This window comes from Amblyomma americanum, chromosome 8 (genome assembly GCF_052857255.1).
Source record: "Amblyomma americanum isolate KBUSLIRL-KWMA chromosome 8, ASM5285725v1, whole genome shotgun sequence".
Lineage (NCBI taxonomy): Eukaryota > Metazoa > Arthropoda > Arachnida > Ixodida > Ixodidae > Amblyomma > Amblyomma americanum.
The window spans coordinates 48,301,449-48,315,498 of NC_135504.1; the positions used below are offsets into that span (position 1 = coordinate 48,301,449).

General features: G+C 48.5%; 1 protein-coding gene across 1 annotated transcript in view; it reads right to left on the bottom strand.

The window, feature by feature from the left end:
* Positions 1-1,486: 1,486 nt before the first annotated feature.
* Positions 1,487-14,050, bottom strand: part of LOC144102356 (uncharacterized) — an 87,072-nt gene continuing 74,508 nt past the window's right edge. The window contains exon 19 of the mRNA XM_077635647.1: positions 1,487-1,605. Within this exon, the coding sequence (XP_077491773.1) occupies positions 1,487-1,605 (119 nt within the window). The remainder of the gene's footprint in view (positions 1,606-14,050) is intronic.

Below are 14,050 nucleotides of genomic sequence, written 5' to 3' on the forward strand. Positions count from 1 at the left end.
AGCAAAAATCTTTTCCTTTCTTTTTACAATTATTTTTAATAAAACCACTACCACTACCACCACCACCTTTTTTATGTGATTATTAGGGGCTTAATGTCTCAAAGCGATTCAGGTTATGAGGGACGCCGTAGTGAAGGGCTCCGGAAATTTAAACCATCTGGGTTCTTTAACGTCCACTGACATCGCCCAGTACACGAACCTCTAGAATTTCGCCTCAATCGAAAATCGACTGCCGCAGCCGGGATCGGACCCACCTTTTCGTGCCACCACACCACACCGTCACGAAGGAACAACAGACTATACGGAGGCAACTCCGGTCCAGAACGTTTACTTCACTGCCCTTTCTAGCACTAGTACACCCGGGTCAATAAAAGCCCGAATGCTGTCTTTGTGGGCCTCCGAGAGCAAACTTCGAACACATACTCTTCATATGCCGCGAACTACAACCACCATCTCGCTGGAACCTCACAGACCTAGCAGGTTGGGAGATCGCGTACTCTAGCTCAGAGCCGGCCTCACAGAAGACGATGGTAGAATGGCCGCAGAAGGTAGCCGGAAATCATGGACTGATGGCCGCCAACCGGGATTAAGATCCAAGCCAACCAAACCTACCCTAAAGCCTTCCCTTACTTGGTTCTCCAATAAAGTTTTTACCTACCTACCTTCGGGTCAGCAGCTGATCGCCATAACCACTGAGCCACCGCGGCGCCTGTGTCACTGATGTGCGGTTAAGATGTTGATTAAGTATCCAATTTGTCGTGAATCTTAAATGCTGGAGACACTGGAGGGCTTTTGGGAGGCATCCGTCTGATTCGACGCCTTTCCGCAAACACTATCGAGACCCCTCCTTTAGCGGCAGCTGCCCACACTGTAGACGGTGTCTTCTGACACCTATCGCATTGAGTGGGCCTGCGCTTCCAACCCGGCTATTCCCCCCTTCTCCAACCCAACACGTGAGGACTGGGAGGCGACCCTGCACGGCTCTCACGGCTTACAGGCCTAACAAGCCTTAGTCGGGCGCGCCGGGCGGCTGCCACTGGCACTGGTGTCCCAAACTAGGGACCTCCACCTAGTCCTTGTAAGGATCGGTCCTCTACGGGCTGATCCAAACATACCTCCTGTCCCTGCTTAAAAAATGTTTTCACCTCCACCCACCATCCTTACGCTAGAAAAAGATTATTGTGACAGTGTAAAAATAATGAAAATAAAGCGGTCCTTGCCGCCAGGCATATATTAGGTTGGGGCAACCTTAAAATATTAAGAAACAGTAAGGAGAACTACATACGCGTTAGCAGGAAATAGCGTAGTAGGAAGACGAAACCGTTCTGATCAGCTGTGTGTTGAAATGCTTCTAGGTGGAAACAGCGCATAGGCCGTTGGCCGAGGTCTCCCGACACCTGAAGTTGCCACGGATTCGAACAACGTAGTCCTCCCTCGACTTACTGCCGGTAATTTGTCCTCAACACCGTCTTTCATCATGCAGACCTCAAGGGTCGCCCATACCGTGCTCCCGACTCACTTCTGAGACGCGCTCGCACAGATTGTGCGCCTCCATGAGATTCTGTGCACTTGCCGGTACCAAATGAGCCACGTTTAGATGGTTACCTGCGAGAGCAGTTAATCAAAACAGAAGCTTACTGGCAAAGCAGAGTTCCACGTCAAAGGTCCAAAATGTATCGTGTTTGACCCGTACCAAAAACGTGAAGCTTAAGATTTATTGGCTCCTGCGCTATATGAAGCACCGGAGGATTGTGGAAGCTTTTGAACCTTTTGTAACTGTACAAATTATCGAGCGTGAGAAGTGGCGGTAACCAGGTTAACCGTGAAATTTTGCTCATGCTTAAGTACGGAGTGTCAGCAAGTACTATTCCTCACACGCGCGAAATTTTCAGGGTACATGCTTTAGTTATGATTCCAGGCAGGCCTCCACTGTGTCTTCATTGTTGTTGTGTAGGTCATGTGCGGCGTCATTGTCGTACGCCTCGATGCATCCAGCGCCGACGCATTGGGCACACAGTGGACAACTGTGTTATCAGTTATGCTGACAGGTGACGCCAGGCCAACTGTACACATGAGGATGAAGTGGTGTCAAAACTCATTTAGATGTGTCGGATGTTGTGGAAGCGTCGGGAGAACTCAGTCATGAGCTCCCAACCGAAGATGGACCCAAGTCGTCTGCACAAAATAACGGCAAGAGTCCGCCTGCAAGTACGGACAGGCCGGAATCCCCGTCTCCAGAACCAAAGCCGCGGGACCCGGTTCTGCCCGGGCCTGCTTCTTAGAGAACTGTGCTTGCTTCTCAGGAGCCATCTGTCACCCAGCGATCACAAAAGCAGAACACCCCCCTCTGTAGAGTCAGTGCAGGCGCTACAACCAGTGAATGTGCGACATGCCTTCTGTGCCGGCGATGCCCCTTCATCGCCGGAGTGCAGCAGTGTGTCGCCTGAAGTGCCAGCTTCTAGTGTGTTCGGTGCCCCGTCGGCTGTCAGCGTGGTTGCGAACAACGTGGTCCACTCGGCTTCATGGGCTGAAGCCTTGGCTTTCTCAGAAGAGGCAGTGGACAACAGCGCACCTTTGAAGCGTTCTGCAGACGAGAGGTGTGGGTTGATGGCGATGACCAGTAGGCATTTCGTGTGGTGGCATTGGGAAGGGTAACCTCAAAACAAAAGGCGATGTCTGCCCTACAGGCCGCCGATTTGCAAGCCGCCCACCCCAGTACAGGGGATGGTCTTCAATAACACAAGCACTAAAAATGGCGGGCGTTGAAGCATTTCAAGTCGCAACCCTTAACATTCAATGAAGTGAAGTAGCAGTCACTGACCATAGTCGAAAAAAGAAAGAAGTTTCGAAACCCGTACGGGTTTCTTGTTCACAGTGAGCAGGACAAGAGCGGTGGCGAATTTATATCCGGAGAATGTGACGTAAAGATCGGGCGTAGATGCCTGGCATGGGGCCAGCGTTCTTGTTTATTGTTGCTTGTGATGTTTGGATGAATAGCGATTCCAGCAGAAGGCGCGTCGTCAGGTTTCTTTCCTTAGATAAGATGGAGGCATTGCCCCAGTCAATCTGGTGGCCAGTGTCGTGTGCATGACCCGCCAGCGCATTTGTGGCATGCTTTTTGTTGTTCACATCACGTTGGTCTTCTTTTATGCGTCTTGAGAACTTCCCTGTCTCACCGATGTAGGCATGATTGCAGTTCAGGCATGGTATTTTGTAGACGACTCCTGGAAACTGCTCATTTGGTAGTCGGTCTTTCACATTCATTAGCTGATTCCGCAGCTTGCTGACAGGCATGTGGGCCACGCGTAAGTCGTATTTTGAGAACACACGAGACAACGCTTCGCTGATACCAGGCATGTATGGAATGCCTGCTCGTGTTCGATACGTCCTACAATCAGTGGTAGCTGGATGTGCAGCTCGTTCTTGTAGCTTTGATATGAAGCGGCTCGGATAACCGTTGGCTGACCGTTCCTCGTGAACTCTTTTTAACTCCTTTTCTTGATCTTCTCGGCTTTTGCAGACACGTGTCGCACGTTTGGTCAGTGATGTGACAACGGAGGCTTTGTGCGCAACTGGATGATTTGAATGAAAATTTAAGTACTGGGCTCTGTGCGTAGGCTTTCTGTACACAGAGAACGAAAGGCGATTGTCCCTCCGCTCGACCAGGACATCCAAGAAGGGAAGGCGGTTTTCTTGCTCAAACTCGGCCGTGCACTTCAAGCTTGGTTCGACACTGTTTAGTTCATGTAGAAACCGCGACGCGTCCTCTTTCCTTAATATGCAAAAACAGTCGTCGACATACCGGTAGAAGACCTTGGGTGCTGGAGTGAAAGCATTCAATACCTTGTCCTCTAGTGCTTCCATGACGAGGTTTGTTGTGGTGACCGATATGGAAGCGCCCATCGCAGTGCCTTGGGTCTGTCTGTAGAACTTTGAATTAAAGGAAAAATACGTATTGCTTAGGCAGAACCGTAGCAGTGTGCTCAGCTCTGGAACGTCGAAGGGCGTACGACTTGCCAGATTGCGGTCCTTCTCCAACGCTTCCTCGCACGTGGAAACGGCTAGGTCAACCGGGACACTGGGCCACGCGTAAGTCGTATTTTGAGAACACAATACGACTTACGCGTGGCCCACATGCCTGTCAGCAAGCTGCGGAATCAGCTAATGAATGTGAAAGACCGACTGCCAAATGAGCAGTTTCCAGGAGTCGTCTACAAAATACCATGCCTGAACTGCAATCATGCCTACATCGGTGAGACAGGGAAGTTCTCAAGACGCATAAAAGAAGACCAACGTGATGTGAACAACAAAAAGCATGCCACAAATGCGCTGGCGGGTCATGCACACGACACTGGCCACCAGATTGACTGGGGCAATGCCTCCATCTTATCTAAGGAAAGAAACCTGACGACGCGCCTTCTGCTGGAATCGCTATTCATCCAAACATCACAAGCAACATTAAACAAGAACGCTGGCCCCATGCCAGGCATCTACGCCCGATCTTTACGTCACATTCTCCGGATATAAATTCGCCACCGCTCTTGTCCTGCTCACTGTGAACAAGAAACCCGTACGGGTTTCGAAACGTCTTTCTTTTTTCGACTATGGTCAGTGACTGCTACTTCACTTCATTGCATCACCATGCCTGACCAGACGGATTGCCGTCGAACTCTTGACTACAACCCTTAACATTAGAGGTTTGCGTACCCGTCGAAGCCAACATCAGTTACGCGTTCTTTTATACAAATGGGGTGTGAGTGTGGCAGCCATCCAAGAAACCAACCTGTCCTCTGACGAGGACATTGAAGATGCTGTCGAGCCTTTTTTTGAATAATAATAATAATAATAATTGGTTCTTGGGGAAAGGAAATGGCGCAGTATCTGTCTCATATATCGTCGGAGACCTGAACCGCGCCGTAAGTGAAGGAATAAAGGAGGGAGTGAAAGAAGAAAGGAAGATAGAAGTGCCGTAGTGGAGGGCTCCGGAATAATTTCGACCACTTGGGGATCTTTAGCGTGCACTGACATTGCACAGCACACGGGCGCCTTAGCGTCTTTCTTCCATAAAAACGCAACCGCCGCGGTCGGGTTCGATCCCGGGAACTCCGGATCAGTCGTCGAGCGCCCTAACCACTGAGCCACCGCGGCGTGTGCCTTTTTTGTCAGAATTGATGGTTTTCGTTAGTCACTCGAGAGGCTTATCAGGAGTGTGCATGATTTTCCTGGCCGACGCATTGGGGATTACTGCCTTGTCGAATCGCAAAGATGATTACGGGAGACTGATCTGCTCTGACCTCGCAATTTCGGGAGCACAGTCGCGAATTTTTTGTGTTTATGCCGCTGCAAAGCAGCGTGATAGAAGGCCGTTTTTTGTCACTATTTGACCATATGTGTACTAATCGTAAAATTATACTGTTGGATGATTTGAATTATTATTGTAGGGATCACGACCGAGCAGTGTTAAGTAAGCATTATGACTCTCGTGCTGCTTTACTTAGTGATTTGGCATGCGAATACAACCTGGCGAATTTTGGGCAACATAAGAGACATAACATTAATTTCACTCATTTTCAGTGCTCCTCTAGTGCTCGGCTTGACCGGATTTACGTTTCAGCAGACATGTTGTCCAGCGTTTTTGGTTACTGGGTGCGGCCCATACTCTTCAGTGATCACTGCATGGTGTCTCTTCAGATAGGGAGGTACAGTCGGCGCATACTACATCCTCGATGGGAGCTGTGGAAGCTGAATAGCTGCCTGCTCTCAGATGAAATCTTCAAACGTGCTGTATCTACATGCTTGGAGGACAAATGTTCACGCGGTGGTCTCTCAATTTTGCAAAAATGTGACTTATTTAAACAATAAACAAAAACATTGCTTCTGAAGCCTCAGCAAGAATCGAGTTTTTGTAGAGACGTCACATTCGAGAGCTCGGCTGTATTTTGGTTGTGCTACATGAGATAGAGAGGATTAGCCCAGGTGCTTATGTGGAAGATATCGCTACCATAAAAGCAGAGCTTCAGCAGTTTGAAACCGAAAGACAAAAAGGGGCCTTGATAAGATAAGGCAGTATGAAGAAGGGAAATGAAAGAGGTAAGGGGACTGCAAGAAAGGAGATAGGGAGAGGTCATATATACACTATGTATGACCTCTCCCTATGTCCTTTCTCGCTGTCTGAAAATACAAAAAAGAAAACGAGAAATATTTAATTAACAAATAAAAATAACATTGAAATCACAAAAACTAGTAAAATTAAGAAATTAAAAAATTTAAAATGAAAACTGAGGCATAAATAGAGGAAAGTAACAGCTTTTCGCATTCTCGCTCTTAATCAGACAAGTGCAATCCTGTAATTTTTATTATTATTCTGTCACCATAAGCCTTCCACCCCGACGCAGATTGCTCAGTGTGAAAGGAGACGAAGACGCGAATATGAATTGGAATATGAAAATTAATTTTTGTGGAAAAGAAATGGCGCAGTGTCTGTCACACATATCGGCGGACACCTGGACCACAAGCCACACGGGCGCCTTCGCGTTTCGCCTCCATCGAAACGCTACCGCCGCGGTTGCGTTGGATGGCAACAACTTTTATTAGACTAAAAAAATCTTCCAGGGTGGTCCCCTACTTGTCCAGGAGTCCACGGGCTTGTGCTTCACACAAAGCCCGATCCACCAGCCATTTCGGGCTGGCGGGCTGAGTGGTCCGAAAGCAGCCTCCCAGGAAGAATGAGTGGGATTGGGGATGGGGTACTGCCTGTGGGGAAGGACTTTCCCAAAGGTAGAGGAACATTGTGAATCTGGGCACGCCACAGGTGTTAAAATAAAGAGGAAAGGTGGGCTGGAGGCATGAGAGACGGTAGGGTCAAACAAAGCAGCCTGTCTGTAATTGCCGCCATGTGGCGGCGATCCGGTTCGAACCCTCCGGAAACTCCGGATCAGTACCCGAGCGCCCTAACCACAGAGCCACAGCGGCGGGTGCGCCTATGAATTGAAAATTGTTTTTTCTTCTTTCATTCCATCCGTTATCTCTTCCCTTATGGCGCAGTTCAGGTGTCCAACGATATATGAGACAGATACTGCGACATTTCCTTTCACCCCAAACCAATTATTATTATTATTTTGGGGAAAAAGAAATGGCGCAGTATCTGTCTCACATCTCAGTGGGCACCTGAACCTCGCCGTAGAGAAGAGATAAGAAGGGAGTGAGAGAAGGAAAAGAAGAAAGAGGTGCCGCGGTGGAAGGCTTCAGAAGAATTCCGACCACCTTTGGTCGACAATCGCCCCGCCGCGGTGGCACAGTGGTTAGAGCGCTCAGATAATGATCCGGAGTTCTCGGGTACGAACCCGGCCGCGGCGGCTGCGTTTTTATGGAGGCAAAACGCGAAGGCGCCCGTGTGCTATCCCCAAGTGGTCTAAATTATTCCGGAGCCCTCCACTACGGCCCCTCTTTCTTCTTTCACTCCCTCCTTATTTCCCTCCCCTTACAGCGCGGTTGAGGTGTCGAGCTCATATATGAGACAGATGCTGCGTCATTTCCTTTCCCCAAAAAGCAATTATTTTTATTTAGGTAATAATAATAATTGGTTTTTCTGGGAAAGGAAATGGCGCAGTATCTGTCTCATATATCGTTGGACACCTGAACCGCGTCGTAAGGGAAGGGATAAAGGAGGGAGTGAAAGAAGAAAGAGGTGCCGTAGTGGAGGGCTCCCGAATAATTTCGACCACCTGGGGATCTTTAACGTGCACTGACATCGCGCAGTACACGGGCGCCTTACCGTTTTTCCTCCATAAAAACGCAGCCTCCGTGGTCGGGTTCGAACGCCGGAACTCCTGATCAGTAGTCGAGCGCCCTAACCACTCAGCCGCCGCGGCGGGTATTATTATTAGGTCGAAATTCGGTTTGAACGCCTCGGTTTGAATGCCTGTCTTGAGTTAGCCGCCAATCTAAGAGACGTAAGGTACAGGCAACGAAAAATCGTACACGCCATCCGCAACGGTATACGCAGTGTGGTTCCGGCCCACTTTTGATGCCGTCCCTTACGGCGCGGTTCAGGTATCTGCAGATATGTGCGACAGATGCTACGCCATTTTCTTTCCCTAACAGCTAATTCAAATCCAATTCAATTCTATTTTGGTACGAAAATACGACTGTGCAAAAGTGTATAGCGCACAATCAAGGGTAGGCAGGGGTAACCGGACCTGTGTGCGTCATGTTTTACGCGGGTGTCAACCGGTGCAATGTGATGAAACCCGTACCGCCCAAGCGCCTATGAAGTACGCGTCCATGCTCTTGTGGTCAGCGAGCTCGGAGCCAACCAGAGACGGAGGTGTCGATTACAGGCCTTCTTTCTCTTTCGCAGCACCTGTGTAGCAAGGGATTCTGGCCGACAGATAGGAGCGACGTTGGAGATGAACTTCACTCCTGTTGTTAATTGACTGCTGTTTCAATAAAGTTGTTTCTCTTTCCCGCACAGCATGGTTGATTTGTCCGCTGATAAGCGAGAGGGTTACGCGATGGCTCAGTGGATAAAGCCCTCGGCTACTGATCCGGTGTACCCTTGTTCGAACCTGAATGAGGCGGCAACATTTCGATGAGAGCGAAACACAAAAGCACCTATGGACTCTGCGATGTCAGTGCATGTTAGAGATCCCCAGGTGATCGAAATTTTTCCGGAGCCCTCCACTACGGCGCCTCTTCTTTTCTTCTCTCTGTCACTCCTTTATTCCTTTCCCTACTGTGCGGTTCAGGTGTCCGCCGACGTGTGAGACGATACTGCGGCATTTACATTCCCCACACTATATTCTAGATACACTCTATTCTGGACACCAGGATACACCGTAATAGAGGGAATTATGAGGGCTGATAGTGTTGCTCACGAGCTTACATACCAAGCGGAGCTAGCAATAGGCGCAATGATCTATATGACGGCAGAACCGATTAATGAAGAACTAATAAATTGCCACAGAGACAAAATATTAGTATATCCGCCGCCACACATATCACTAACGAACCACGAAGCAGTCAACTGGCGAAGATTGCAAACCGCAACCTTCCCGAATTTACAGACACTACTCAAAATGTATCCCAATCAATGTAGGGACACATGTCCGTGGCGCGGGGCGACACCCTCGCTATATCACATTACATGGGAGTTCAGGAATAACTTCCCACTTCACAGATTAGAAAATCTGAGTGCGGAGCAGTGGTAGAGCTTGCTCTCCAGCGGCGAGTCAGCCTTCCAGAGAAGACTGCTGCAACACGCTTAAAGAGTAGCCAAGCTCAGCGGCGCCTTGGAATAGGGGCGCTCACTACATGGAAGGGAAGATCCTTCCTTAAAATGGAAGGTCTCTGTTAGCCGCTGAACAACTCTGTAAATAGAGCAATAAAGTTTTTCAATGGCATTCTATTCAGGTGTTCGCCGAGATGTGAGACAGATACTGCGGCATTTATTTTCCCCAAAAACCTATTTTTCTAAAGACTGCGTCCCGGCTTCGAACCCGACCGCGGCGGCTGCGTTTTTATGGAGGAAAAACGCTAAGGCGCCCGTGTGCTGTGCGATGTCAGTGCACGTTAAAGATCCCCAGGTGGTCGAAAATATTCCGCAGCCCTCCACTACGGCACCTCTTCTTCCTTTCTTCTTTCACTCACTACTTTATCCCTTCCCTTACGGCGTGGTTCAGGTGTCTGCCAATATATGAGACAGATACTGCGCCATTTCCTTTCCCTAAAAGCCAATTACTATTATTATTAAGACTAGCCCGATGTATACGTTGAGGGGCAGCGCTATGCTTTAAAATACGAAGATACCATGCACTACCTCGAAACGGGCTCTGAGGGGCAAAATCCCATGCGCACAAAAGACGACATTCCGTTGTGCCGTCGTAGCACGACGGGTGCGGCACGGAATCGCGATGAGTGATGTGTGTGACGGATGCGGTGCAGTGGAAACACTAGAACATCTGCTCCTTCGCTGCTCCGCGTTCGCCGATGCTCGTCGCGATATGCTCGCGGCCTATAGGGCGCAGGGCATACTACCAGACTCCATCAAGACGCTATTGTGGCCGCAGGGCAGTGCGCGCACTCGTGAGCGAACTTTGGTGAGCCTCTGTGCATTCCTCGAACACACGGGCTTGACGTCCCGTCTGTTGTCCGTCAGGTAGTTACACGCAGTGACCGAACGCTCCGCGAGTTCTACCTTGAACGATTAATAACTGGACGCCCCACTCCAGTTGTAACCTACACAGTGCTGTGCGCGTGTGTGATTTAATTCCTCTAAACTGAACTAATCACGCGCACAACCTGGACATATTACTTATTGTGTAAATAGTTTGTACATATTACTTCTCCTCCTGTCCTCTATTCCTGTCCCCTCACCTCTTTCATTTCATTTCTCCATTCTGCCTGCTGTCCTTTATTTCCGCTGCCCCAGCTCAGGTGCTTCAGTATCGATGGCAGATGCCGGGGCTAGCAAAAATCTTTTCCTTCCTTTTTACTATTATTTTTAATAAAACCACTACCACCACCACCACCGTGTGCTGTGCAATGTCAGTGCACGGTAAAGATCCCCAGGTGGTCGAAATTATTCCAGAGCCCTCCACTACGGCACCCCTTTCTTCCTTTCTTCTTTCACTCCCTCCCTTATCCCTTTCCTTACGGCGCGGTTCAGGTGTCCAACGATATATGAGACAGATACTGCGCCATTGAAGCATGCAGCGATGGCGTAGAGGTAGAACATCCGCCTCGCGTGCAAGAGGACCGGGGTTCAAATCCTGGTGCCGCGCAATTCTCCACCGGGTTTAAAAAAAAATCCGCGTGTCGATGGAATTGCATAAACAGGCCTGGAGTGCGGCCTGATCTCGGTGACGAAAACCGACAACGCACTCCCTCACTAGAGCAGGATTTGGCCAGCCTGGTGTAGTACTTGGCCACAACCTTCTATGATCAAACCAATTAACCCTCGGCCCTCAGTCCCCAGCGGCTGCAGAGCAACTGACCACGGCGGCGGTCAGACCTGTGACGCAGCGGAGGGTGCTAAGAATCTCTGGCTCGGACAGGCCACCATTGGAATCTGAACCTGGCAACGTTTAACGCTGGAACTTTAGCTAGTGAGGCTAGCCTAGCAGTGCTGCTTGAGGAACTAGCGGGAATTAAATGGGATGTGATAGGGCTTAGCGGAGTTAGGAGGACCGGTGAGGCGTATACAGTACTAAAGGACGGACACATACTGTGCTATCGCGGGTAAGAGGATAGATGAGAACTAGGTGTGGGTTTCCTCATTAATAAGGATATAGCTGGTAACGTAGAGGAGCTCTACAGTATTAACGAGAGGGTAGCAGCTATAGTAATTAGGCTGAATAGGAGGTACCAGCTGAAAGTGGTGCAGGCCTACGCACCCACATCCAGCCATGATGACCAGACCGTTGAAAGCTTCTATGAGGACGTAGAACCAGCAATGAATAAAGTAAAATCGCAGTACACTGTACTGATGGGCGACTGCAATGCGAAGGTGGGCAAGAAGCAGGCTGACGACCACGGAGTAGGTGACTATGGGATAGGCTCTAGAAATAGCAGGGGAGAGGTATTAGTCGAATTCGCGGATAGAAATAATTTACGGATCATGAATACCTTCTTCCGCAAAAAGAGAAAACAGGAAGTGGAAATGAAAGAGCCCCAATGGTGAGATTAAAAATGAAATCGACTTCATACTATGCGCTAAACCTGGCATCATTCAGGATGTGGCCGTCCTCGGAAGGGTGTGTTGCAGCGACCATAGAATGGTAAGGTGTAGAATTAGCTTATACTTGATGAGGGAACGGGAGAAGCTAGCGAAGAAGAAGACCATTAACGAGTTAGCCGAAAGAGGGAAAGCACAGGAGTTTAGGATAGCGCTGCAAAACAGATATTCGGCTTTAACTGAGGAAGATGATCTTGATGTTCATTCAATGCACGATAACCTGACATCAATAATTACGAAGTGCGCAGTAGAAGTAGGCGGTAGGACAGTTCGAAAAGATACCGGGAAGCTATCTCAGGTGACGAAAGATCTGATTAAGAAGCGCCAAAACATGAAGGCATCTAACACTGCCGATAGAATAGAGCTAACGGAGATATCAAAGTTAATAAATAAGCGCAAGGTAGCGGACATAAGGAAGTTTAACATGGAGAGAATCGAGCATGCTATAAAGAACGGAGGTAGCCTAAAAACAGTGAAGAGGAAACTAGGCATAGGTAAAAACCAGATGTATGCATTAAGAGACAAGCAGGGCAATGTTATTAGCAATATGGATAAGATAGTTAACGTAGCCGAAGAGTTCTACACAGACCTGTACAGTAGCCAATGTAATCAGAGCGCTAATGAGAACAGCAGTGCACAGCAATGCGTCATCCCGCCAGTAACGAAAGATGAAGTGAAGAAAGCCTTAGAAGCAATGAAAAGGGGAAAAGCAGCTGGGGAGGATCAGGTAACAGCAGATCTGTTGAAGGATGGAGGGGACATCGGGCTAGAAAAACTAGCCAAGATGTATACGCAATGCCTTATGACCTCGACTGTACCAGAAGCTTGGAAGAATGCAAACATTATCTTAATTCATAAGAAGGGAGACGCCAAGGACTTGAAAAATTACAGGCCGATAAGCTTACTATCCGTTGCCTACAAAGTATTTACTAAGGTAATCGCTAATAGAGTCAGGGCAACGTTAGACTTTAATCAACCAAATGATCAGGCAGGCTTTCGTAAAGGATATTCCAAAATAGATCATATTCACACTATCAATCAGGTGGTAGAGAAATGCGCAGAATATAACCAACCTCTCTATATAGCTTTCATTGATTACGAGAAAGCATTCGACTCAGTGGAAACCTCAGCAGTCATACAGGCATTGTGTAATCAGAGGGTAGAAGAGCCTTATGTCAAAACACTGGAAGATATATATAGCAACTGCACAGCTACTATAGTCCTCCATAAAGTCAGCAATAAAATTCCAATAAGGAAGGGTGTCAGGCAAGGAGACACGATCTCGCCAATGCTGTTCACCGCATGTTTGCAGGAGGTTTTTCGAGGCCTGAATTGGGAACAGTTGGGAATAAGAATAAATGGAGAATACCTAAATAATCTGCGATTTGCAGATGACATTGCCTTGCTCAGTCACTCAGGAGGTGAACTGCAAATCATGATCAACGAGTTAGACAGGCAGAGCATATCGATGGGTCTAAAAATTAACATGCAGAAAACCAAGGTAATGTTCAACAGCCTAGCAAGGGAACAACAGTTCACAGTTGGCAGGGAGAGCCTAGAAATTGTGCCGGAATACGTCTACTTAGGGCAGGTAGTGACAGCTTATCCGGATCATGAGAGGGAGATAACTAGAAGGATAAGAATGGGGTGGAGCGCATATGGCAAATTCTCGCAGATCATGAGTGGCAGATTACCAATTTCCCTCAAGAGGAAAGTGTACAACAGCATAATCTTACCGGTACTCACCTACGGGGCAGAAACGTGGAGGCTAACGAAAAGAGTTCAGCTTAAGTTAAGGACAACGCAGCGAGCCATGGAAAGAAAAATGATAGGTGTAACGTTAAGAGATCGGAAGAGGGCAGAGTGGGTGAGGGAACAAACACGGGTTAATGACATCCTAGTCGAAATCAAGAGAAAGAAATGGGCTTGGGCAGGGCATGTAATGCGAAGGCAAGATAACCGCTGGTCTTTAAGGGTAACGGAGTGGGTTCCAAGAGAAAGTAAGCGTAGCAGGGGGCGGCAGAAGGTTAGGTGGGCGGATGAGATTAAGAAGTTTGTAGGCAAAGGGTGGATGCAGCTGGCAAAGGATAGGGTTAATTGGAGAGACATGGGAGAGGCCTTTGCCCTGCAGTGGGTGTAGTAAGGCTGATGATGATGATGATGATGACTGCGCCATTTCCTTTCCCCAAAAAACCAATTAATAATTAATAAAGATTGCGAGCCGTTTTTTCTGCGGCCAAGGCGTCGCGCCGAACGGGTTATGGCGCCCGTGGACTTCCTAGCAGCGCTGCAACACGCTGTCGCGTTCTAATATTA